This window comes from Diachasma alloeum, unplaced genomic scaffold, assembly GCF_001412515.2.
Source record: "Diachasma alloeum isolate Michigan unplaced genomic scaffold, Dall2.0 Dall_scaffold_00302, whole genome shotgun sequence".
NCBI lineage: Eukaryota > Metazoa > Arthropoda > Insecta > Hymenoptera > Braconidae > Diachasma > Diachasma alloeum.
In genome coordinates this window covers 1,420,301-1,445,305 of record NW_021680441.1, presented here as the reverse complement: position 1 = coordinate 1,445,305, position 25,005 = coordinate 1,420,301, and the positions used below count along the sequence as shown (strand labels likewise).

Here is a 25,005-nt window from a genome sequence, read left to right as displayed (position 1 = left end):
GAAAAAATGTCAAGAAATTGAGGATTTTTTTTATACATTCTTTGATTTTTGCAAAACCCCTATCCAAAATCCCAGATAGCCTGGAAGAATAGGTGAAACACAGGAATTTTTCTAAAAAATGCGTCGGTTGGATAAACCGGCAACAAAAAAGTTGCCGTCGGTCGATAAGACAAAATTGTCCTGTAGATGGCAAGAAGCTTATCTCTTCACCTTATCACCTCGAGGACATATGGAAATCAATGGATAACAGTCATAATCTCAAATAATAATGAAAAATATTAGCATGAGTCGGTAAAGCCGGAAACTTTTTCAAAACAATTCAAATCGCGAAATCAAACAATTTTAACAAATGATATTCACATTAAATGAGAAAGTCCACAATAAATAAAAAATATGATCAACATTTTTCCGTCAAATCGAGGAATTCATCGAGAATGAAATTCTATCAAGGCACCCCAAAAGCTCGTCATCCCCCCAAGTGAAAAAGTCCTCTGATAGGACAAAATTTTCTTGTAGACAGCAAGACAATTATCTTCTCGCCTTATCACCTTACGAAATTAGTTAATGTCTTCTCACATAGCTACCATCCCATCAGTAATAAAAAATCAAATTTTAAGGGGCGATTACTATGAGTTTTAAAAATCGCAGGCTGTTGGAATGAGATTTTTCATACATTAAAGATCGATCACACATATCTAAAAACGAATAATTACTGCAAACAAACTAATTGTCTATTGTTCGTTTACCCCGCAAGCGCTTAAAATGTTAAAACTAGTCCAGGGCCTCCAATTTTTGAGCTACAGAGGTTTTTGTTATCAAAATTTTAGAAAAAATATGTGCAATAACAATTACGATTTAGTTTTTTTGAAATTCAACTCCTGCACAGCTAATTTCATTATTATTTTAATAAAAAATTGTACCATTGATGTAAAATAGCCTGAAAAATATTTCTGAAAGAATCGAGAATATATTTTAAATATTTTAAGGATAATTTTACCGCCTATTTTACATAAGTGGCGCAAATTTTTATATTAAACAAAACGAAATTAGCTGTGTAGGAGTCGAATTTCAAAAAACTAATTCATAATTGTTATTGTACACATTTTTTCAAAAATGTTGAGAAAAAAACCTCTGTAGCCAAAAATCTGGAGCTCCGGGACTATTTCGACCATTTCGAACAGTTAAGTGTGCAGAGCAAACGAACAATAAATAATTAATTTTTTTGCACTAATTATTCGTTTTGAAACATATATAATCGATCTTCAACGCATGAGAAATCTCACTCCAATATCCCACGACTTTTAAAACACACCGTAGCCTCCCTTCAGAAAAACCTTCAGAAAAAAAACATTAACTCGAAGCTGTTATCATCAAAACATTCTAAGGTTCAAACACATCACAGCGTATTCCCCCTCCTAATATTCTAATTGTAAATGGAGGAGATCATCACGTCTTGGGAGCGATCGTCAGATAAAAGAAGAGAGGATCGTAACTAGGTTCAAGCCTCCTCCTTAAGCAGAAGAAGACTTTCTTCTTCTTGTTTGTAAATAAATCGCCCTTTTGAATACTTGTGAATCCTTCATTTATTTCTTAAAAGCAACAATATCATCAAATAATTGAAAAATACGCAAAGAAAAATTGAATACTATCCTGAGGCACCACTATATACCCCACCTCGCGCATCGTCACCAGTGGCAACGGCTGGTCCAGTGGCTGGAGTCGCGCGCAACCGCCATTTTCCCATCGACTCCTCGCCCCCTCCCCCGCTGGTCGCACAATCCACGAAAAAACATCCCTCCTGTCGGGGTTGATACGGCGCACAGGCACCAGTACCAACCCCACCTCGTGATACAAGAGGATCTCCCCCTACGTCCTACTTTAATCCGTCTGTGATAACGCACGCCAGTAAGAGTAGGCGTCGCGGCGCGCGGTGTGGACGCCGCCCGTCTTCTCTCACGTCCTCTCTCATTTCGGTGATATCAAATCATCATAATATCGTTCATAACTGCTGTCAACCATCCAAAAAAAAATCTGAATAAAAAACCGGTGATTGAGGGAGAAGATGGAAATAAATTGCCAATAAGTATAATTTCTCATCACCGAATTTCCTATCCGTCCATGTTTTGTTCCTCTCGCGATGAAAGAATATCCGTCGAGGCCACCTGTCGTCCTGAGGCACGTACCCCCTGGCAAGTGAACTACTCCGTAAACACGACATACAACTAGACCACGGGAGTGCAATCTCAGTGGGCTTCGGGGTGAATGTGAAAAAAGCCAAAGGGTCAAATACGAAAATAATGAAGTGGAACTGATGAAGCAAAGTGTCTTGAGGGTCTTCTGTCAATAACAAATGGACCCTAATACTACCAACGTGAAAGGTCGATTAACTTACGGGTACTTAACTCAATTTGTCTGTAAGCTTCAAGACTTATATTTTCGAAAAGAATAAGAATTTGATTCCGCGAGTTAGCTGGAAAGATCGATAAGCCTTTTAAGGTGTTGGTAGAAGTACTGACAAACGGGGTGCGGCCACGACTTGAGAATTGGCAGGATGATACCGATGACAAGAACAGTGGGTAGGCCACGCGGCTACAGGGGAGCCGGTTCACCAGGTGCTGAAATAGCCATGGATCCACGAAATCTAGATCCAGCAGCTGTTAATTCAACACCAGTGATGAATATGCACATGATGCATCCTCAGGTTAGGATATTACGTACTATGAATCAATTATTACCGGTTATTTTGTGATTGCATCACAGTCGGATGCTTTTGAATGGATTTTCCAAGGTGGTAGGATATGAATTCTGGGGTATAAATGGATTATCCGATGTGGAAACACCGGTGGAATCGTAGAACCGTCCAATGCTTGTATTTATGCTTCCTTTTATTACTGTAGCCTTGACCGACTTCATGGTTCATCGACCCAACGTCAAACTCAGTGAATATTTCAGGAAGATATAGAGGCACTCGATAGTGAGATTATCATGAATAAACGTCTCATCTCGGAATGTGAGGAAAGATGAGAAGGATTTGAATGCTACCCGAGTCGAATAATTGGACCTGACAAATTCTACTTAGGTCTCTCCGTTCAGAACTGGATAGGTCTTGGGAAGCCTCTTCCCAAGTGCTTCCGAGACCTTTCTACCTCTGGTTATGTCCCACTTCAGCACTTGTTAGGTGTAAGCAGGACTTGCATTCAGACTTTCCAAATCCTTGCCGGTCCCCGTAATTCTATGGGCCTATATTAAATCTGCGTTCATATCCCTATTTACTCATGCGTTATTGAAATAAAAAATTCAATTATTGTTTTTTTTTTAATCTCGAAAATCGACATTTCACGGGAGGGCGTCACAAAAGGCGTTATCCCCCCTATTTCATTATTTCCAAAAAATTTTATCACCAATCGGTAGCAAATTGTTTGAAGATTTTTGCGAGTTAAGAAAAAATCGTCAATGCACTCCTATTATTGGGTAAATTAACAATTCCAATTTCAACTGAAAACCAGAGTTGATGACCAGAGTTTGTCGCAGAGATGCCAGACAAGATATGAATGTTTTTTTGGGCTCAAATGAAAGAGCGGGTCGAGAAATGACGTGCTAGAGCCTCTAAACATGACAAATGTCTCTAAAGATGATATCTGTTTTCAATTGAAAAGCAGAGTTGTGACATCATTGTCTAGGAGGACAATGGGGTCTAGGAGTATGTATAGAACATTGGGGTCTAGGAGTCTCCCTGGTTCGAAAACCATCTTTAGAGGTCCTAGCACGCCATTTCTCGACCCGCTCTTTCGTTTGAGCCCAAAAAAACATTCATATCTTGTCTGACATCTTTGCTACAAACTCGGGTCTTCAACTCGGGTTTTCAATTGAAAGCCCGAATTTCATTTATCATGGTTATCTTCTCTAAGACTGTCGAATTCTCATTTTCCGCTTCCCATTTTCTCTTGTCATGGAAAATGACTAGGATTATCTCCCCATATCACAACACCGTACAAGAATGGAAAGACGTTATTTTCACATACTCAGCCATGCGTTGTTTGAACCTTATACATGCCTCATTAAGAGGGCTCTCCCTCAGCGTTTGACCTTTGTGGCTTAATCGTTTCGCAGATGGTCGATTCCGTCTGACATAGGCTTATTGTGACCAGCTCTGACGTTTCTTTCCACACGTCAGAGGTGAAAAATGACTCCTATCAAGAGATTTGTCCCTTACTGTGTGCCCTATACATTCATGGGGGTAAGCCACCATTTTTCATCATGACACCATGACCAAAAGGTTTCTTATTAGAGGATTCCTCTCTTACTCGAGTCTCACGGATCGATTTCCTTGATTTTTACTCATCCACTTCAAATAAGATAAAAATAAAACAACTGTCTTTGCAGCCTTTAAATCAACTTATTTGTCCTCGTCGTTGTAAAGTAGTACAGTCGAGGCTTCATATAAGATACCTCTCTATAAGATACTCGAGCTCCGAGCGCTCGAGGCCTATCCCCACGCTCGGCACTTTAATCGCCTCCCGAATGTTTAGTTCCGTGGGTTTCTTATAAGATACCTATGGTCGCGATCATTTTTCAACGGGAAAAGAGCACTGATAGAATGATTCATTTATTCCAAACGAGATTCGTTAACAGTAAACGAATGATTCACTTGAAAAGTGAAAGTCGAGTCAACCAAGACTCATCAAATATGCATTCGTTAACTATTAACGAACGAACATTTGGTGAGACCAAATAGACCCTAGCCTTCAACCAAATCCATTTGTCAATAATAACTAATCCTGTCTATCGGGGAGGGACGAACGAAGTGATCATAAGAGTCAAATGACCTTAAAGGTCAAAAGTACAAACGTGAGGGTCAAGTGAGGTAATCCGAAGGGTTAAACGACGTCATTAAATGTTTTTCCAGACCGTGACGATCTCTTCAAAATAATTCTCGACTAGTCTCGACAGCATCACTACGCAATGGTGTACAATTATATTCAAAAGTATTTCCGAATTCCAATACCTTACAATTTCCATTCCGCAAACCATCAGTAAAATGACCCTCAATCGTTTTGCAGATGATCAATTCGTTCCAGATAGACTCATTTTATAGCCAATAACCAATAAGCAGAAGACCTCTTGAAATCCAAAATCGAACTGATCAAACATTCCCACACATCCCACTACCCAATCAATACCAATCACGTGTATCAACATGGAAACCAAATGTTCTCCCCTAAAAATTAAATTCTTCTAATTGACAGGTGGATGTTTCGACCCAGGTTGATCTCCACAGCACCAGTATACACGATTGGAATCGTCGGGCAACCCCTCTCTATTCCAGAGAGGACATAAAAGAGCAGTATTGCATAACAAGTAGACAATTGGATGCTGTTGAAAAATCTAGTAGCGGTATATTTGGTTGTCTATCGACAAAAGGACCATCACCATGTACAGCGACACGGGTATCGATACTATCAGCATGTGTCAGAAGTGCATCGAGCGATGAGAACATATGCGATGCACCATATCCAAGAAAGCCATTTCAAATACTATATCAACAGCCTTATCCAAGTTATCATCGTGGTATAACGAGATACGATCTTGATGATGAGGAGTGGGTTGAGAGTTCCTACTTTAGACGTCGTCCTACATCCTTCTGCTCCATTCAGGATCCAAAAAGGTGAAATTTTGCTAACCCTCTTTGTAATCTTGTTTTTTACCCATTCAGACCTGGCCATACTTGGGGAGAATGAGGTTAAGGGGATTGTTGAATTTTAGAGTGAATAATTGTCGCTTCCCTCCCACTATTGTATTTTTGATGAGGCTGAAGGGCTCCGAGCCCGCTCAAAACCACATAAACATTCATCCTTGTCCGTTAAAAATGATGATATTTAATTAAACGTGCCAAGTCACTGGGCTACATGCGATTCATTCCATTCAATTCCCATAAATTATTAAGACGATATCCGTCCGTCGTATTACGATCGAATACCCCATCCCTTCTCAACATACGGGTATTCATTTGTCTTCACCCTCGCATCTCCTCGAGACCATCTTCACCTAAACACACAGACACAAGGGCCCCCAACTCATCCTCGGGGCTGTGTGTGCGGCAACTTTTGTGTTTTTAACGGCAAGCTGAGATCATACTAGTTATTTCATGCATCGAATATGGAAAGAAAGGGGTTGGGGGTTGGACAAAGCGACGTTGTCCAAGCGTGATATTTATGATCAAGTTGGCAAATAGAACGGCCGGAAAAATATGATGAAAGTTTGTTCAACGAAAAAGTAACGGACATTGTAATATCGACTGAAAGGACTCCTAAAGAATGAAGAGAAATGTTTTCATTTTCGTAGGGTTTATAGGGATTCCCGGTCATGTGACCCTACCGATTGAAATATTTCAGTATCGGAAATGTTGAAGGCCATAAACTGCAATGCCTGATCCTTTGACTTGACCCTATAGATACACATGGCTCCCCGAGGACGAGGAAGCAATGAGACTTGAGGGACCTAGATCGCTGCTGCAGTCTAGCGTGCCATCACGACGTGGCAGTATCCATAAGCCGAAACATGTCAGTTTCGCTCGTTCTCATACACTAACATCCTTCGATGTGGCTCCAATAAGTAAGAGCCCACCAAGAGCTCAGAATCCTGAACGACTGATAGACTCTCAACCGACACTCCAAGCGACTCTCCCCCCAGTGCCTACGCCGTACACCCTGCCAGAACCGAAGATTCTGGTTTTAGGTAGGTCACCGGTTAATATAAGACACGTCAATTTCAATACACAGATTTGTAGTTGCGGGTGTGTATGGGTATTTGAAGTTTTGTGTCACCTCAAAAATCCGTACATGTGATGATTTCAATGAATTCCAATGAAGACTGATATTCTTGAATATTTACGTGATCAAGCCAGCAATATTCGAATTTGCGGCTTGATTAGGCAGAAAGACGATTGAGAGGTCATATTTTTCCTTGCCATATATACCCTATTCGAGTTTTTACATATTTGCGGTTTCATGGGCCGACTTCCTTTCTAACCGTGTCGCATTGTACCTCAGGAGCTGTACCCCACGTACAGACTCTCCTGGTGACCAAGGGAAACCATGGAAAACCTTGGTTGACACGGGCGTTCAGCGACCCTGATAGAATGATTCATTTATTCCAAACGAGATTCGTTAACTGTTAACGAATGGTAGAGTTGAATATGACCAAATGAATATTCGTTAATAGTTAACGAATGGTTCACTTGAATGGCGAAAGTCAAGTCAAACAAGGCTCCTCAAATGTACATTCGTTAACTATTAGCGAATGATCATTTGGTGGGACCGAATAGATCCTAACGTCCAACCAAAATCCATTCGTTAACAATAACTAATCCGTTCTATCAGTGCATCGGAGAATGTTTTCCTAACACTTCACCGATGGCGATCGGTATCTAGAGTTTCGTTCGACGGTTTCCGAAAGATTAAAAATCGCCGAGGTCGCCAATAGAGTAATCGTCTGTACCGGCATGGGTTTTCTGTGGTTTCCTATGCTACTCCTATGTTCTAGAGGAGTGTGAATGCGATATAGAGTCCACAGCCGCATGCATAGGGTTGGATAGAGTGCCGAGTGGGATCCGAAAAGGGACTCGAAGGCCGTACAAAAAAATATATATCATTTTGTTGTGATTATTTTAACTGTAATTTGATGTCAATTTATTGAATTTGCCGTTTTATTGATTTATACGTTCTCATTTATTGATGAAATTCACTGTATTGTTGTTCATATCTTTTCGATTTTTCATTAAATGAATTCTCATGCCAAAAATAAATATCTATTAATTTCGAAGACTTGCGTGTGATTGCATGTGTTAACTTTGTTTGTGTTAACATTTACGTGTGTCATTTTAACATGTAATCTTTAGGTAGACGAGGGGTGATGAAAGCACAAGCAACTCAAACCGATCTCCCAGACTCTCGTAGACCACCACCTCTGACCCTGAGCCCTCGAACGATACAACGAGTGAAAATGGTGTCGCAGGGTGCACAGACGAACGGCATCATCAATGGCCGGAAGTTGACGAAAAGCTACTCCGAAGCGGGACAATTTGGTGGGCCCTTGGGCGAGGAAAAAACAGAGCACGAGCCACTTCAGCGGACTCAGAGTGAAGAGCCTCCAAGGTCTCCATTCTTAGTGGATACACCCCCTGCATCACCAAGACCCGAGCGACTTAACGAGCATCTATTGAACGGAGACATCGAAAGAATCAGAGATAAGTACCGAGAGGAGGATGAGGAGATACTGATTGACTTCAAACCGGCCCCAGTATCACCCGACGCTCGTGCCATGCTACAACAAATGCCGGTGATCTACATGCGACCTGTAAGACTCATTAAAACACTATCCGACGGTGAGATTAGAGTTGAGAGGAGAGAACTTATTGACGAGGCTGGAGCACCGAGTTATCCTCACACATGTAGAAGGAATTATCACGATCCATGGAGTAGGTCAACGAGATCACCCGTCCAATTCTCATCAACACCTGACGATCTATCGTTGCTGAGAACTGCATCGCCGCACGATGATCATCGTGAGGAGGTATTCAATTACCAAACTTTTGTCCAGAATTATTCAGTTATAACTCACCATTTCCGCAGGAGTTCCACGAGAATATTATCCGGAGAGGTTTATTCCGCAAGCGTAGTATCTCCCTGGAGGATGGTGTCCAGGATTTGCATTCCAGTGATTTCAGTCTTTCACGATCGTTGCCCATATCACCGACATCCCCAACTGCCACTCCAGGTATTTCTACCAAATTATCTGTCCTCAAACTAGTGATGCCGCGAGAGACTTTACGAGACAATACTTTGGACAGGTGGTCTCGGTCTCAATGAAGATGGAAATCTTTGGTCTCGTCTCAGTCTCGAAATACGCAGTATCAACTCCTCTCGTAATGACTCTGAGTCAATTTATTTCATCTCGGTCTCAACGTTTTCGGGTTTTTTCAACGTAAAGTCTCGGTTTTTGTCTCGATTTGTCTCGTCTCGGTCTTCTACATATAAGAAACGTGAAAAACTTGAAACCTAGACGATATAAATTGACTCGGAGTCATCACGAGAGGAGTCGAGACTGCGCACTTCGAGACTGAAACGAGACCAAAAATTTCCCTCTTTACTGAGACCGAGACAATCCCTCCAAAGTATTGTCTCGTGATGTCTCGTGAAGTGTCTCGCGGCATCACTGCCTCAAACGGCAATAACTTTTTGAATTGCAGCTCGTAGAGTGACGGAGAGTCCGAGGTATGGAATTCAGCGCCCTAATTTCTTGAGAACGTGTCCAATAGTGGGAACTGTGTCGTCACCATTCGCTTCTAGCGATTCGCTGACGAATGACGTTACAAAGGACCACAGTGATGGAATTTGGAACGAATCCCAAGCGACTGTTCTGCAGGCTGACTGTTTAGCATTATTGACACCGTCTTCGAGGAGGAGACATTTGCTCTTGTTGCAGCATCAGCAGAGATCGTCCATGGATACGGAAGCGCTTGATGTTGAGGACGAGTTGGAGTTGTCTCCACCGAGCCCTAGGATACGGCTGCAAGCGGCGACACCGATCATCCTCACACCCAGGTAAGAGAACCTTCAACTTTTCCATCTGAAGTCGTTCAATGACTTTGATGATGGGCTCTCTAGTGATCCTCCGCTACTGATGACCAACGGGAGACCCAGAAGTGGCCTCTTACGTCGCAGCCCCGGTCCTCCGTACTCTCAACCTCAGTCGCAATCATCAAGCGAAATCGCTCTCAGTCTAGGGCGAACCGATTCCGGGAGAACACTCGCCGGTGATTTGTCCGAGGCCTCAACAACCGAAGACTACGTCACTGCCAACACCTCCACTGGCACTGGAAATACAACTGGTACATCAGCAACCACAAGTTCATGGTCGAGACCAGGTCTTCATCACTCATCCAGTGCAGCGCCCTCAGGACCCACCTCCACCACTGCCACAGCTGCCGACGGTAGCTCATTCGAAAGCGCCAGTTCAATTTACAGTTTGGCAAGGAGTGAGGTAAGTTCAAACTCCATTAATAACAGTATGTTGATATAACTCATGGTGGGGGGAGTAGATAGAGTTCAAGAAAATTTCTATCCAATATTTCTCGTCGATGTTCTTTCTCTCTCATCTGATCTATGAGCCTCCGGTCATTCATTGGAAATCAATGCCCTCGAGGATTTCGCAACAATCGATTTACCGTAGTTTTCCCCCCAATTCCACCGTCCCACTCCACACTCTAACCAATACTCGACATTAAAAACTGTAGCCTCGATTTACGATTATGAGATATCGATTACCGCAGGCGGTCGTAGAGGAGCCAACGAGTCCCAAGGCAATTGTCGAAGAGATGGAAGTGCCATTCGATCTGAGTGATGTAGTGCCACCTTCGCCCGCAAGATCGACGAGCAGCAGTAGTTCCGGAAGTTACGACCTTGATGATGCAATGCCAGAGCCACCGAATGAGGCTTATCAAACGGCGCCATTGAGTGGTCACACGTCGGACGTTGAACTTGAGCAGGACGATTATCGTAAACGCCTGTTGGATCATCGTCGTTCATCGTCGGGGGGTTATATAGAATCACCACCAGATCCCCCCGGGTGGACCGATGAGGAGCGCCGAAAACGACGGAAGACCTTCACACTTGACTTCCAAGACATCATGGACCTCGATCACAATCACCCAGACAAGTCTGAGGGCTTTATAGACAGTGCTGATGTCAGTCCTACGCCGTCTCATCGTCACAGGCCGAGGGGGAAGAACAGCACAAACAGGGGACAGTACAGGAACAACAGAAGACGCGACTCGGCGCAGTCAACCTTGTCCACCCTCTCCAGAAGTCCTCAGAAGGAAGATTGGCCACGAGATCCTATTGGTGAGCCAGCGCAGATCCCTACGTCTGACGATTCAAGCTGTAGTCATCATTACCATATGCATCATCATCACCACGGCCACCACCTTCATCGAGACAATCCGGAGGGCAGACATCGGAGGACGAGGGAGAGCCCTCGGAGGAAGACTGGGGGTTACAATACTTCAAGACGAAGGAGTAACGAGGTGAGTGTCCAGCAGAAATTACCAATAGAATTACTCATCTCCACAAAACGAAACTTCATCTCCTGACGGTATCTCATCTTCACCGAACGGTCCAAATATTGTTGCGTATTTGAGCTTCTCATCCCTCTCAACCGCCTTCATGTACGACCGTCTCTTTCTACAGGGTGACGTCAGCACCTTGTTTACAAATTTCCGACAGATATAGAATAGAAAATCGGGAATTCAATGGTACAAAAATAACTAAATTCCGATAATAGACTTTCAAATAGTGAACATTAGAGTTTTTCAATACTTCAGCCAATTAAATTGCGATTGGTTACCGCCATGATTGGAACCGATGACGTAGTGTCAATGGGATTTGCTATGATAGTTAATATCGCTCTTCATGTTGATGAAATTATCAGTTCATGGCTACAATGAACATTGCTCAACCTATCGCACATAATGTGCATTACGGAAAAATTACGGAACGACTTGTTGTCCCAAGGCGGTGAGTCATCAGACGGGTGGTTAATTTTTAAGGAACAAATCGTAGAATTTACGTGGCGATTCGTACAATTTCAGTTTCGACTCACAATGTTTATTGCATTTTACTTCGCTCGCGGATTACGTTTCGAAACGTAATTTTTGCGTTTTTTTTTCTGGTAATTTTTATTAAACTTTTCTCTCCGTGTACTGAATTATCCTCAAAGTGCTGATGACCGTTTAGGCCAATCAGTGTCCACCATAATTCAACATAAATATTCATTTATTATTAAACCGACTCGTATTGCACAATACACGGAGAGAAATATTCAAGAAAAATTACGGAACATTTCACGTAATCCGCAAGCGAGAATCGTTTTCGGTGAATTTCTATAGAAATAGAAGAGAATAAATTTGAAACGTTTAGTAAATTTTCGGGTCTGTCACCGAAAAAATACGAAAAAGTCACGTAATTTTTCTGGAAGTTGTAAAATCTAACAGAAAATTCAAGACTTATTATGCCTCAGAACATGAAAATTCTTGATGTTTAAGAATTTTTACGAAAAGTTCCGGAAAAATTACGGAACGTGTTGTTAAAATCTCCCCCTCACGGTGACTCATGGCTAGCCGTGAGGCGTCGGACGGATGAGTAATTTTTACGGAACAGATCGTAGAATTTACGTGACGATTGACACTTTTTATTGAATTTTACTTCGTTCCCAGATTACGTTCCGAAACGTAATTTTTACGTCTTTTTTCTGGTAATTTTTATTGAATATTTCTCTCCGTGTACGTATGTTAGGATAAGAATGCCGCGATAACCGGCAGCCTCCCCAGAAGACGAACGCGTCTTCCCGACGACATCTGCTCAAGCCGTCTAAGCCCCGGTGGTAGGTATCATCGAGGTCACAATGGCCACACGGCAATTCTCATAAAGTCTCCAAGTCCCGAAGTCCGTCTGAAAGCCCTCTCCGCCGAGTCCCTACGCTCGGTCTCCCCCGGTAGTGACAGTGTATTCTACAGCGAAGGGGCTGATCAATCTTGCCTGACTGCTCACGATTCTCATCACTGCCATAATTGCGGAAAAGAGGTTCGTACCCAATTCCATCGCTGAGACTTTATTAATACCGTGAATTGAATGTTGACGGAATTTGATTGAAGGTGACGGAGGAAATTGTTCAGCCACCGGCGGGTTTTGCCGACTCACCCGAAGGGCCGAGAACTGGTGCAGTATCAAAACACGTTAGTCACAGATTGTACAAGAAATTTGACAAGAGGTACAGATCGGAGGATCGCGCGGAAAGAAGGTATCATCGAAGTAATGGGCGTACTGATGTGCGAGCTAAATCTGAGGAGCGAGGTGGCAGATCATCGAGTAGGGGATCCATTGAAGACGGAATAAGAAGACGACTTCAGGCTAGAAGCACTGATGTCAGTATGGAGACCCTAGCATGTAAGTTGTTCGATTACATATCAAACTGGGATACGTAAATGTTAACACAAACAAATTCAACACAGTATTCGAAATCAGTAAATATTTACTTTGGGCCTAAAAATAAAAAAAATATGAACAACAATACAGTGAATTGCATCAATAAATGAGAACTTATAAATTACAGTGAAAGATGTTATTTCGACTGGTATATTCATGTTCTGTATTATCCCTGGGCTATTTTACTCGCCAAACCTTGAATGTTCTTAAGGATGTTCGACACCCTTTTAGCCAAAATTGACGTTGTTTTCATTTTTCTGGCAAATTATCGATGGGAGTGACGTGAAAAAATATAACGATTTTGTGGTTTGTCATTCTTCAATGGCTCACGAAGTTGCGTAGTGGTGCGATAATTTTCATGCGTTTTTTCTACAGTTTTGTGATTCTTTTTAAAAGTTTAGAGAAAACGCAGGAAAATGTTCGTACCACCTTAAAATTTCGTCAGTCATTAAATAATGACAAAACGCAAAAACGTTATATTTTTTCACGTCAATTCCATCATAAGTTTGCCAGAAAAATTAAAAAAACGTGAATTTTGGCAGAAAGGGTGTAGAACATCCTTAAGGTGTAAATTACATGGAAAGCAGGATGCTATATGCTATCTTTCGACTTTCCGGATCTGTATACGAGGGAAACAAATAATAAACAATGTACAAATTAAAAAATTCGAAGGCACACGGACTCGAACTCAGGGATATGATCAAACTGGAGATGTGGGATTCGTGTGCCTCCGAATTTTTTAATTTGTGCATTGTTAATTACTTAATTGTTTCCCTCGTATGAGAGGTCGCAATTACTGATTGACTGATTTATGTTTTGTATTATCTCGGATGAAATGATACAAAACATAAATCAGTAAATTGGCAAATTCAATAAATTGATATCAAATTACAATTAAACTAATCACAACAAAACAATATCATACTAAACATCACAGTTTCGTTGAAATCTATTCGCAATACTCATAATCACAAAAATATTATCTTTATTAAATTGTATTAAATTTGTGTTAATACTCTGAGTCATCCTGCTACTAATCCCTCAATTACTATCACAAATAGTGATTATTGAGGTGACACAAAACTTTAAATACACACACAGCTCTACACGTGTTAAATTTGTATATGTTAAATTCTCCAGAGCTAAAAATGCATGTGTTAAATCTGTCGGTTGAAATTTAAGTGTGTTATTTTGACCGGTAACCAGTTGCTCATTAAAAACCCATCATCTAGCGTGACTCCCCGCGTAGAAAAAAATTTAAGCCAAAACTTATAAGTGAGATATAGTGATTTTGCCGGAATTATATCTTGAATATATCCGCCTTGTATACCCGGTATGTGCTAGATATATCCGGTGGCATATACATATACAGATATATCCAACATATATCTCAGATATTGCATTTTTTGTCGGAAAGTCTATCACACATAAGCGGATATAAGTGAAATATACTTCTGCATATAGGGGAGGTTGGGGTAAAACGGACACTTTTGACTTTTTTTAAAATGTTAATGAGGGGTTGAAATGTTGATAATGTTTTTTTTTCAATACAAAGAACAATTCTTTCCCTTTGGGAAGAGCCTAAACTGAGCTCAATTGATCAATTTGTTTCTGAGTTATGAATAATTTAAAAAAGTCTCAAGTGTCCGTTTTACCCGACCCTCCCCTATATTTTTTCCATGTGGGTCCCCTTCAGACCGTGAGGACGAGGACTCATACGTCGAGCCCTACACGGGTAACGAGTGGATTTACATCGGCGAATTGGAGGAGAGTCACGTGTGGAAGCGTCCGGACAGTCGAGACGGTGACGACGAGTCCTCAGAGGGCCCCATCAAAGATCGCCGGGGCTCACAGGGCTCAACGGAGAGCGAAAAGGGCTTTCAAAAAAAGTATCAGGCAGCCACACACCGAATGGTCCACCGAAAAAGCAGCGGAGAAATGTACAAACGTATACAGAGCAAAAGTTTCGGTGAGTACCATCTCAATCACGCAATTACGTGCAGAGAATTCCCTCCATTGTTCATCCCCTGAAACTTCACGAGTCCTATTGTTTATCACTTGAAAGCGCAGATCGATTCTGCGCCGAGTGATGCTTTGAGACCTCGACATTCCTCTGGTTCGATTCGTTTCACGCCTTCCTCATCAATAAAAGTTGAAGGTCGTTTTATTTTTAATCAAATCCCCGTCTACTCGGTCATACAGCTAGTAGAACGCGTTCTTCGCATATTCTCAGCCATCTGGTTAAGCTACTCCAGTTTTTTTTCTCCTCTCTCTATCATTGCAGCATGAAAGCACATAAGCAAACTGCATCTGTTTAAAAATTTCCAGCCGAGATGGATAAAAATAGAAGACAGAATAACACGGATTTTCTTTAAAAAAAAGAAAAAGCTGTGAACTCGTGGCCCACAAGACGACCGGAAAAGATAGTTCGCCTCGGGCCATTAGTTCCATATTTCCTTTTTCTCTCTTTTCCCCTGTGGAATTCCTCGTCTCATGTTACGAAAAGCCTCTCCCATAATTGAAAAACCCACTGAAAAATTGATCCGGGAGCTGTATTTATTTAGCCCTATTCTCCCTTGGGGCAGAATAAAACATCATTATGATTCAATTTATCGATTTGCCGATGGGATTTGAGACGTTTAGATATGTCTGTCGTTAGCTCCAGAGATTGCTGTAGTCACATGGATAACATTTTCTTAGAATAAAAAGAATCGAGTGTACAGGCGTCTTCATCGTGGCCCTCTCGCTTCCTCCCATTCAGCCCCCCAAAAAGCTCTAGAAAGAGTCGATGACTCAGCCGTGGCGCATTCGGCCTCGTCCCTCCACTTCTCACCCCGTCCGTTATTTCAATCGAGAAAAGACGCCCTTAGGATGCAAAAAAGAAGATGACAAATATATGGAAAAATTGCACGAATAGGCCTTTGATATTTCACAGCTTTGGTACATCGGTAGAATGAAAATTTCAAGATGAATTTTCGTCTCTCATTTTGCTTTGAATATAGCCCGCATAATACCATGCCAGTAACTTCTAAATATAATATTGCCGGTGTTACCATTTCTCTTTCTCTAATGGCAACATCTTTTGGACTGGTATTCGAGAGTGCGTGTTGGTTGGGGTCGTGGTACTCTATAACAGTTTCGAAGATTCAGTGGAAGGGGCCATAAGTGCGAACGGTGAGCGAAGTTAGAGACTTCTGGCTTGGACAGTCAGTGGGTCACGGTGGTGGGGCACTCCATGAGACTTTACGTGCTCTTTTTTGCGTACTGTGCTTTCAAGTACTGACAGTCATCATCAGTATATTCGGGATTAGCTGCCCGTTATTCTGAAAAATCTGGTTGTGATAATCTGACAGTCGTCTCAGCTGACGACAGCTCAGTGTGAACACCGTCGGGCCAAAAATGGTGTGCGATTCCGTTGGCACCAGTTGTCCACCCGAGGTGGGTGATGATATTTCCCTGAAGAAGTCCCTCGAGGAGGTCCTCAAGTGCATGCTGAGGGTGTGGTGCAGGGAGGAACAGGCGCTGACCAAGCTCACCTCTACTGTTGATGGTAAATATGAGGATTGCCAGGTTGATGAGAAAAGTTGAGATTGTCTGGTTCAATGGGATGGAAGGGGGGCTGTTTGGCAGATTCAGTGAGCCTCGACCTTGTTTCTTTCAGACAGCCGACGAGACTGGTGATTTTTTTTCATAGATTTTTCGGAGGTTGCCAACTATTATTTGGTTGGGCACGTGAGACGAGAGTGCTTATGCCTCAAAAAATTGGCAATTGTCTCCGCGAAGAGTTATTTGCATACCTTTTGCTTCCGAATGGAAGCATTGTAATCCTTCCGTTTTCACATTCTCTAATTTTGATTGGAAATTATGTAGAATGGTCTGAAACGTAAAAATACCAAGTTTGGCGACCATGTCTGTATGTGACCACGTCTACCGCCACCTTCCCGGTGGTCAATTTTTAGAAAATTGAGGAATTAGGTGGCTAAAGTAATTTCAACAAATCTGAAATTTTGTCAGATTATAGGTCCTGATAAGAACTACACGGAGAGATATTTTTTAGAAAAATTCTAGTGCACGGGAAAAGAGGCGCAAAATGACGGTCAGGAAAAAATTCCAGTGCCGGCACTAGAAATTTTATTGGGGAAAACGTGAATTTTTCCCCGTATTTCTGTGAAAATTTTACACAAATCTCCAAACATTTTACCAGAAATACCAAGAAATGTTATTTTAATAGCACTAGAATTTTCACAGCCGATGGATTGTGATTTATTCCAGTACTCGTAAATTTTAACCCGATCGATCTAATAGTTTTGAGAAGAAGCGATTCATTTTTAAATCGTTTTCCGCAAATATCTTCAATACTAGTGGACCGATTTCGATTTACTTTTCAAAATATTCGTGTCGACGTCTTCTATCTAAATCAATCAAAACATATACCCGTTCATACAAAGTTTTCGAGATATTCTCGTTTTCCGTTTTTTCATAAAAAACTTTATAAACACTCTAGCTTGTGCAGAAATCGAGATATCAACTTGAAATTTGGACAGAATCTTCCTCTCATGATAACAATGTTTCGAATTGAAGATGGGCTGTATCGTATCAGTAGTTTCTGCGATATTCGACTTTTTCTGAAAATCGTTTACATGGAATATCTTCAAAAATAGGCAACCGATTTCACTTTTTTTTCAAATCATTCGTTTCGATGTGTTCTGTCTAAATCAATCAAAACATATGTACCCGTTCATACAAATTTTTCGAGATATTCTCGTTTTCCGTTTTTTCATAAAAAAAAAAAACTTTGTAATCACTTTAGCTCGTGCAAAAATCGAGATATCAACTTGAAATATGGACAGAAAATATCTATACCGGCTCATACGAAGTATTCGAAACATTAGAATTTTTATAGCACCCATGGAGGTGGCAGTAACCATCAGAAATTTTTGCTGCTCGTTTGTGCTGTGAAACTATAAACTTTTGTAATATTTCAGTCCATTCGGAAGCCCGCCATCAATGCAGTGATGGCGAAAAAAAAGACATTACTCAGTGACATGCTCTCTGTCAATTGACGTGCTGTCTCCTGCTTATTTTATAATAGCTTGTCAATCCGGCATGCACCAGTAAAACAATGGGGATAAACATAGCTGGTTTGATCTGTCCCGCGGTCAAAAATAAAACTTCCTCAGTAGGCTAGATGAGTAAAGGCCATGCAATGCGCCCACGACACGCTTAAAAAAACGCTCTAGTACTATAGAATCGTTGTCATTACCTACCTCACTACGAGATTCGTCCATTCACGATTTTCATTCGGTTATTAATCTTCCCATGTGGAAAACATTTAATCATTTTGTAAATCACATTAGGGTCTTTGTTTGTACCGCTCCTCCCACGGGAGAATTTCATCCGTTAATTAATGGAAAGAGTTGTATTCCACTCTTTGTACTACACGATTACGATTTCAATTAGTGGTATACAAATTGCTCCGGTCTCATAATTAAATATTTCATCATCAAGCGATCTTGATGAAATTCTAACCATTTTACACTGAAAGAAAAATCGACATAATTCATGGTAGGTTTCAGACAAGAAATCGGTGCTCTTTGGGCTAAGAGAGGGTGAGACTGAATCAAAAAACGATCTTTTTTTCTGGAAATTATATAATATTCCTGAAGAGACAAACTTAGTTTGAGAGAAGGAAAAGATGTTATTGCTTTCCTTCGAACTCATTGCGATTGAGGGGAAGTGACGGTTATATTTTTGAAATATCTGAATGTTCTCCCCTGTATAAATTCTGTATTCATTCAATGTGAAAGTCTCTGATCTATGATTCACTGAATCTGAGCTTTTAGTATTTTGAGGCATTTTCGATTACTAATTGAAGGATTTCTTGAGGCAGGAAATTCTCAATTCATCGCCAAGTGTTTGCGTCCAAATCAATAAGATTTCTCAGGATTCTTACACAGTCTGACACATTATGGGGAATTCTTATCCCAAACGTTTTATCCTTGAGAGATGAGATATTTGACGGAAGAAATAAATTTTGTGATATTATGTCGACATTTCTCTCAGTTTAGATGCCCAACAGTCCATTTGGAATTTCGCATTTTCATCTCTCCAAATAGAACAGACGCCCCGCTCCAATTTCCGAATTCCGAAAACCCCAAGAATTTCACCAACTTTCCTATTCCTATTTTTAGAGAGCGATAAAACGGTGATAGTGAAGCGTGAAGCGGGTGGTGAATTTGACTTCAGAATTCATGGATCAGAACCCGATGTTTTCTCATTCTTTGACAAGAAATGGACAATTTCTTGAGGCAGGAAATTCTCACTTTATCGCAAAGTGTTTGTGTTCAAGTCATCAACATTTCACAGGATTCTTACACAGTCTGACTCATTATGCGGAGATCTTATCGCAAGCGTTTTATACTTAAGAGATGAGATATTCGAAGGAAGAAATAAATTTTGTCATATTCTGTCGACATTTCTCTCAGTTTAGATGCCCAACAGTCCATTTGGAATTTCGCATTTTCATCTCTCCAAATAGAACAGACGCCCCGCTCCAATTTCCGAATTCCGAAAACCCCAAGAATTTCACCAACTTTCCTATTCCTATTTTTAGAGAGCGATAAAACGGTGATAGTGAAGCGTGAAGCTGGTGGTGAATTTGGCTTCAGAATTCATGGATCAGAACCCGTTGTTTTCTCATTCTTTGACAAGAAATGGACAATTTCTTGAGGCAGGAAATTCTCACTTTATCGCAAAGTGTTTGTGTTCAAGTCATCAACATTTCACAGGATTCTTACACAGTCTGACTCATTATGCGGAATTCTTATCGCAAGCGTTTTATACTTAAGAGATGAGATATTCGAAGGAAGAAATAAATTTTGTGATATTATGTCGACATTTCTCTCAGTTTAGATGCCCAACAGTCCATTTGGAATTTCGCATTTTCATCTCTCCAAATAGAACAGACGCCCCGCTCCAATTTCCGAATTCCGAAAACCCCAAGAATTTCACCAACTTTCCTATTCCTATTTTTAGAGAGCGATAAAACGGTGATAGTGAAGCGTGAAGCTGGTGGTGAATTTGGCTTCAGAATTCATGGATCAGAACCCGTTGTTTTCTCATTCTTTGACAAGAAATGGACAATTTCTTGAGGCAGGAAATTCTCACTTTATCGCAAAGTGTTTGTGTTCAAGTCATCAACATTTCACAGGATTCTTACACAGTCGGACTCATTATGCGGAATTCTTATCGCAAGCGTTTTATACTTAAGAGATGAAATATTCGAAGGAAGAAATAAGTTTTGTGATATTATGTCGACATTTCTCTCAGTTTAGATGCCCAACAGTCCATTTGGAATTTCGCATTTTCATCTCTCCAAATAGAACAGACGCCCCGCTCCAATTTCCGAATTCCGAAAACCCCAAGAATTTCACCAACTTTCCTATTCCTATTTTTAGAGAGCGATAAAACGGTGATAGTGAAGCGTGAAGCTGGTGGTGAATTTGGCTTCAGAATTCATGGATCAAAACCCGTTGTTGTATCAGCTATCGAGCCTGATACACCAGCCGAATCATCTGGCCTAGAAGTCGGTGATATCATAATGTCTGTTAATGGAAGAAGTGTGATGGATGCAACACACTCTGAGGTTGTTAGACTGGCACACTCTGGGCCTGATGTATTGGAGTTGGAGGTCGCCAGGACGTGTAATGTACTTGCACCCAGGGTTACTAGAGGACCAAAGGAGACTGTTGAGACACCACTGTGCTCCGGTTATTTATGGAGAAAAGCGACAACTGTTAATTCAAGTGGAAGTAGTTCGGACAAATGGGTGCGCAGATGGTTCGCGTTACGACGAGATAACTGCCTTTATTACTACAAGACAGATACGGTATGTTTGGTCGTACAAAATGAAACTTCGCTAATCCATAATTTTAACGTGATTGCCGAATGAATTTTTCTTCCAATAGAACTGATGAATTCCAGTAATGGATACAAAATTTCACTGCTAAATGTCACTATTCAATGAAAAATTGTATGAGAAAAAAATCGATCAATTTCCATTTTTTTTGTCTTTCCAAAGGACTCCCAACCGGTCGGTGCTGTCATGCTCTTAAAATACGAGGTCGAAACAACACCGGATGTCAAGCCTCACAGTTTTGTCATCAGAAAACAAGGCGCACCGTCCCATCATCTAGCAGCGGATAACGAGGACTCGATGCAAAAATGGATAACAGTCATACGTGATGCTGTGCAGAGAAATAACCAGGTATACATAACCCTTTGTTAAATTTCATTCACCAGAATCTTGTTTGCGAAATATTGTTTCCAATAGAATGTCCCCATTGATGGAATTTCATTGACTTATTAATTAATAAATGGAACTCTGTACCGAGTTTTGTAGGAAATGTCAGAGGTTACTGGGTATGAATTGCCGTTTTACGTGAAATAGTCGTAAATCTGAGTTTTAAAAGGGATCACTTGACTCGGAGTTTCAACTAAAATTGATGAGTGTTGAGTCAAAGTTTTATTATGAAAACTCTGATGAAAAAATCACGATTTTGTGTCAGTCCAGAATTATAGCCATTCGAAAATAGTATTAAACCACATGTCCATGATTTATGAATGCGAACCAAAATCTTGATTGAATCTTTCAATTTCACCAGAATCTTGTTTGCGAAATATTGTTTCCGATAGAATGTCCCCATTGATGGAATTTCGTTGACTTACTAATTAATAAATGAAACTCTGTATCGAGTTTTGTATGAAATATCAGGCATGAATTACCATTTTACGTGACATAATCATAAATCTCAGTTTTTAAAAGGGATTACTTTACTGAGTTTCTAACTAAATTTGATGAGTTTTGAGTCGAAATTTAATCCTGAAAACTCTGATAAAAAAATCACGATTTTGTGTCAGTCCAGAATTATAGCCATTCTAAAATAGTATTAAACCACATGTCCATGATTTATGAATGCGAACCAAAATCTTGATTGAATCTTTCAATTTCACCAGAATCTTGTTTGCGAAATATTGTTTCCGATAGAATGTCCCCATTGATGGAATTTCGTTGACTTACTAATTAATAAATGAAACTCTGTATCGAGTTTTGTATGAAATATCAGGCATGAATTACCGTTTTACGTGACATAATCATAAATCTCAGTTTTTAAAAGGGATTACTTTACTGAGTTTCTAACTAAATTTGATGAGTTTTGAGTCGAAATTTTATCCTGAAAACTCTGATGAAAAAATCCCGATTTTGTGTCAGTCCAGAATTATAGCCATTCGAAAATAGTATTAAACCACATGTCCATGATTTATGAATGTGAATCAGGCGGATACGTGGTTGGACGCCTCGTTGAGAATGCAGCAGATGCCGGCCAATGCTATTCAGCGACCCGATTGCTTTGGTTATCTCAGTAAACAACAGGATCGTGCTAGGAAAACATCATCGCCAACGGGATGGTCAAGGCGCTATTGTGTCCTGAAGGATGCTGCCCTGTATTTTTACGACGATGCCAATGCCGAAAAGGCATTTGGGGTTGCTTGTCTTCACGGATTTAGGGTTCACGGTTCGGCCCCCAATTCTGGGGGACGAAAACATGCGTTTGAATTGCAACCACCTGATCCCACTCAACGAAGCTACACTTTTGCTGCTGACAGTGAAATGGAGAAGAAGAGGTTTGTATTCATAAAATTTATGATAATACCACGAAATACATTTTCTCAGATTATTTCACAAATGCTTGTTTTTTTACGCTAGAAAAGGGGGCGCGCTTGATTGCTGCATATTATTTTTCGTTATTATTTATCCATTTATTCATTGAAAAGGAGTTAATGACCGCTCTATTATGTTTAGATTTGGGAAAAATTTTGAGAAATGATATTTAAAATTTTTCGCGGCGAAAAGTTCATATTGTAAGGTTTATTTTCATGTCAGTCCTTCCTCTATTAACATATAGATGAAACATTTCTGGTCAGCAATCTATTTTGCCAAGCCTATCCGAGATTTAGGAATGTCCCAATTTTATTTTGGCTTATATGAATAAAAAATACTTATTTACATATCAAATGTACAAAATAATGATAATATTATTAATAATATATTATAATTTATATATTAAATATATACAGATAATGTTTTATTATTTTAGACATTTTATATATAAATGAGTATTTTTTATTCGTTACCTATTTTTTAATAGAGGAATACACTGTTAAAAATGTTTGTCTGAAATTTCCGGTACACTATTTGAAAATTATTATCGCATTTAATTACCACTGAAATTTCAAGGAATTTCGTCATTGAAAATCCCGAATTCCGTAGAAGTGTAAATTTCAGTTCCATTTTTCCCGGAAAATAAATAGAAAATCAGAAAATTGCGTTAAATATATTCTTGAATTTTCAGGACAGTGACACAAATGCTATGTAGGGGGAAAAAAATCATGAAATTTCAGATTTCACTGAAAATTCAATGTAATTTGACACTGAATATTCATATTAGATTAGAAATTCAAATAAATTAAAGAATTCTCGTCTTTATGCTGCTTAAAATGCTGGAAATTTACTGAGTTTTCAGTGAAACCTGAAATTTCATGATTTTTCCCCCCTAAATCGTATTCGGTGTCACTCTCCTGAAAATTAGTAGTCAACTGCCCATGAAATTGCATTTTTTTTTTAACAGTGTAAGAATTCCTCCGGCGTTTTTTCGCATTTTCTTAAATTGATTTATACCTCATGTCAGCCAAAATGAGAATTGAAACAGCAGAAACGAAGAAGTGAAATATGAAAAACTTCCGAATCGTTCTTATTTTTCTCAAGGATCATACGGCTTTTTACGATTTTTTTTTTATTTAAAAAAAATCCTCTTGGTATTACCTTGATTTACAACTTCATCACATATTTTTATGACTACAACATAACGACCTGTAGTTGACATGACCCAGAATACACTTTTCCCCATATTTCGCTGTTGAAAGTTTTCAATATTTTCCAAGCAAGAGGAAGTTTGAAAAGTACAGAAATGTGTTCGAGTAATAGTGTGGAAAAAAGTTGTGCACGATCAATACTCACTTTTCCGAATTCCCAGAGGATTTTCCCGAGGGATGTGTATAAATAAAACTTATAACTTCGTCTTGAGAAATTCGCCACCTGTAAACACAAAAAAAAAATTATCAATACTTTTCTAAATGATTGAAATTATTTTTAAACGATGTTTTCATTTATTTTGCCATGCACTCCAAGGTCATCCAGTGCAAAACCCCATTGATCTTAATGAACAATAAATTCCTTTAGGTGGTTAGCAGCGCTTGAGTACTCGATCGACCGTTGGATAAAGGTCGGCTGACGCGTTTGCCATCAAATCGCCCAAGAATAACGCAATGTTCAACAACGCTCATCGAATGTAAAATAAAAATAAAAAAGAAAATATTGGAAGATGATAGCCTACACCAGTCGGTTCCTACAGCGCGAAAAAGTAATAATTAAATAACTTCTCACAGACAAAAATTTTCAGGGTCCTGAGTCGATTCCACATATTTACGAAAAAATTTCATGGGAAAAGCTATTGAATGCATTAGAGAATTCTATTGGATTTTTTATTTGATTTTTTTAATGGAAAGAAAAGAAAAATAGACTGCAGATTTTGTCTTCAACCTTTACACCGAACCTCTCCGAAAACGTACGTTTAGCGTACCCTGCGGTTTGTGAGACTGCTACTCCGTCTTGATCGCATTTCCCGTTTGTTTGAGCGAATGAATCACTACTTTTTGTAACTGAAGGTTCAAATGAGGGCTAAACCGGAGAAAGGTCAAACAAGGAAAGGTTAAACAATGGAAGGGTCAAATGTGGAAGGGTTGAACAGAAGAGGCAAAGCGTATACACGGAGAGAAATATTCAGTAAAAATTACGGAACGCTCCGTGAAAAATTCCGTGACAGTTACGTAAAATTTCCTACAACCA

At 40.1% G+C, this 25,005-nt stretch overlaps 1 protein-coding gene across 1 annotated transcript; it reads left to right on the top strand.

The window, feature by feature from the left end:
• The first annotated feature begins 2,663 nt into the window (after positions 1 to 2,663).
• On the top strand, positions 2,664 to 24,991 carry LOC107039681. The gene is given in 15 exon segments (XM_015259439.1): positions 2,664 to 2,701; positions 5,247 to 5,665; positions 6,452 to 6,735; positions 7,070 to 7,078; positions 7,898 to 8,571; positions 8,631 to 8,775; positions 9,248 to 10,041; positions 10,331 to 11,089; positions 12,351 to 12,638; positions 12,710 to 13,001; positions 14,737 to 15,009; positions 20,498 to 20,928; positions 21,121 to 21,306; positions 22,378 to 22,724; positions 24,340 to 24,991. Coding segments are annotated over 15 exon segments (4,980 nt in total). The 5' UTR covers positions 2,664 to 2,674; the 3' UTR covers positions 24,392 to 24,991.
• The last annotated feature ends 14 nt before the right edge of the window (positions 24,992 to 25,005 follow it).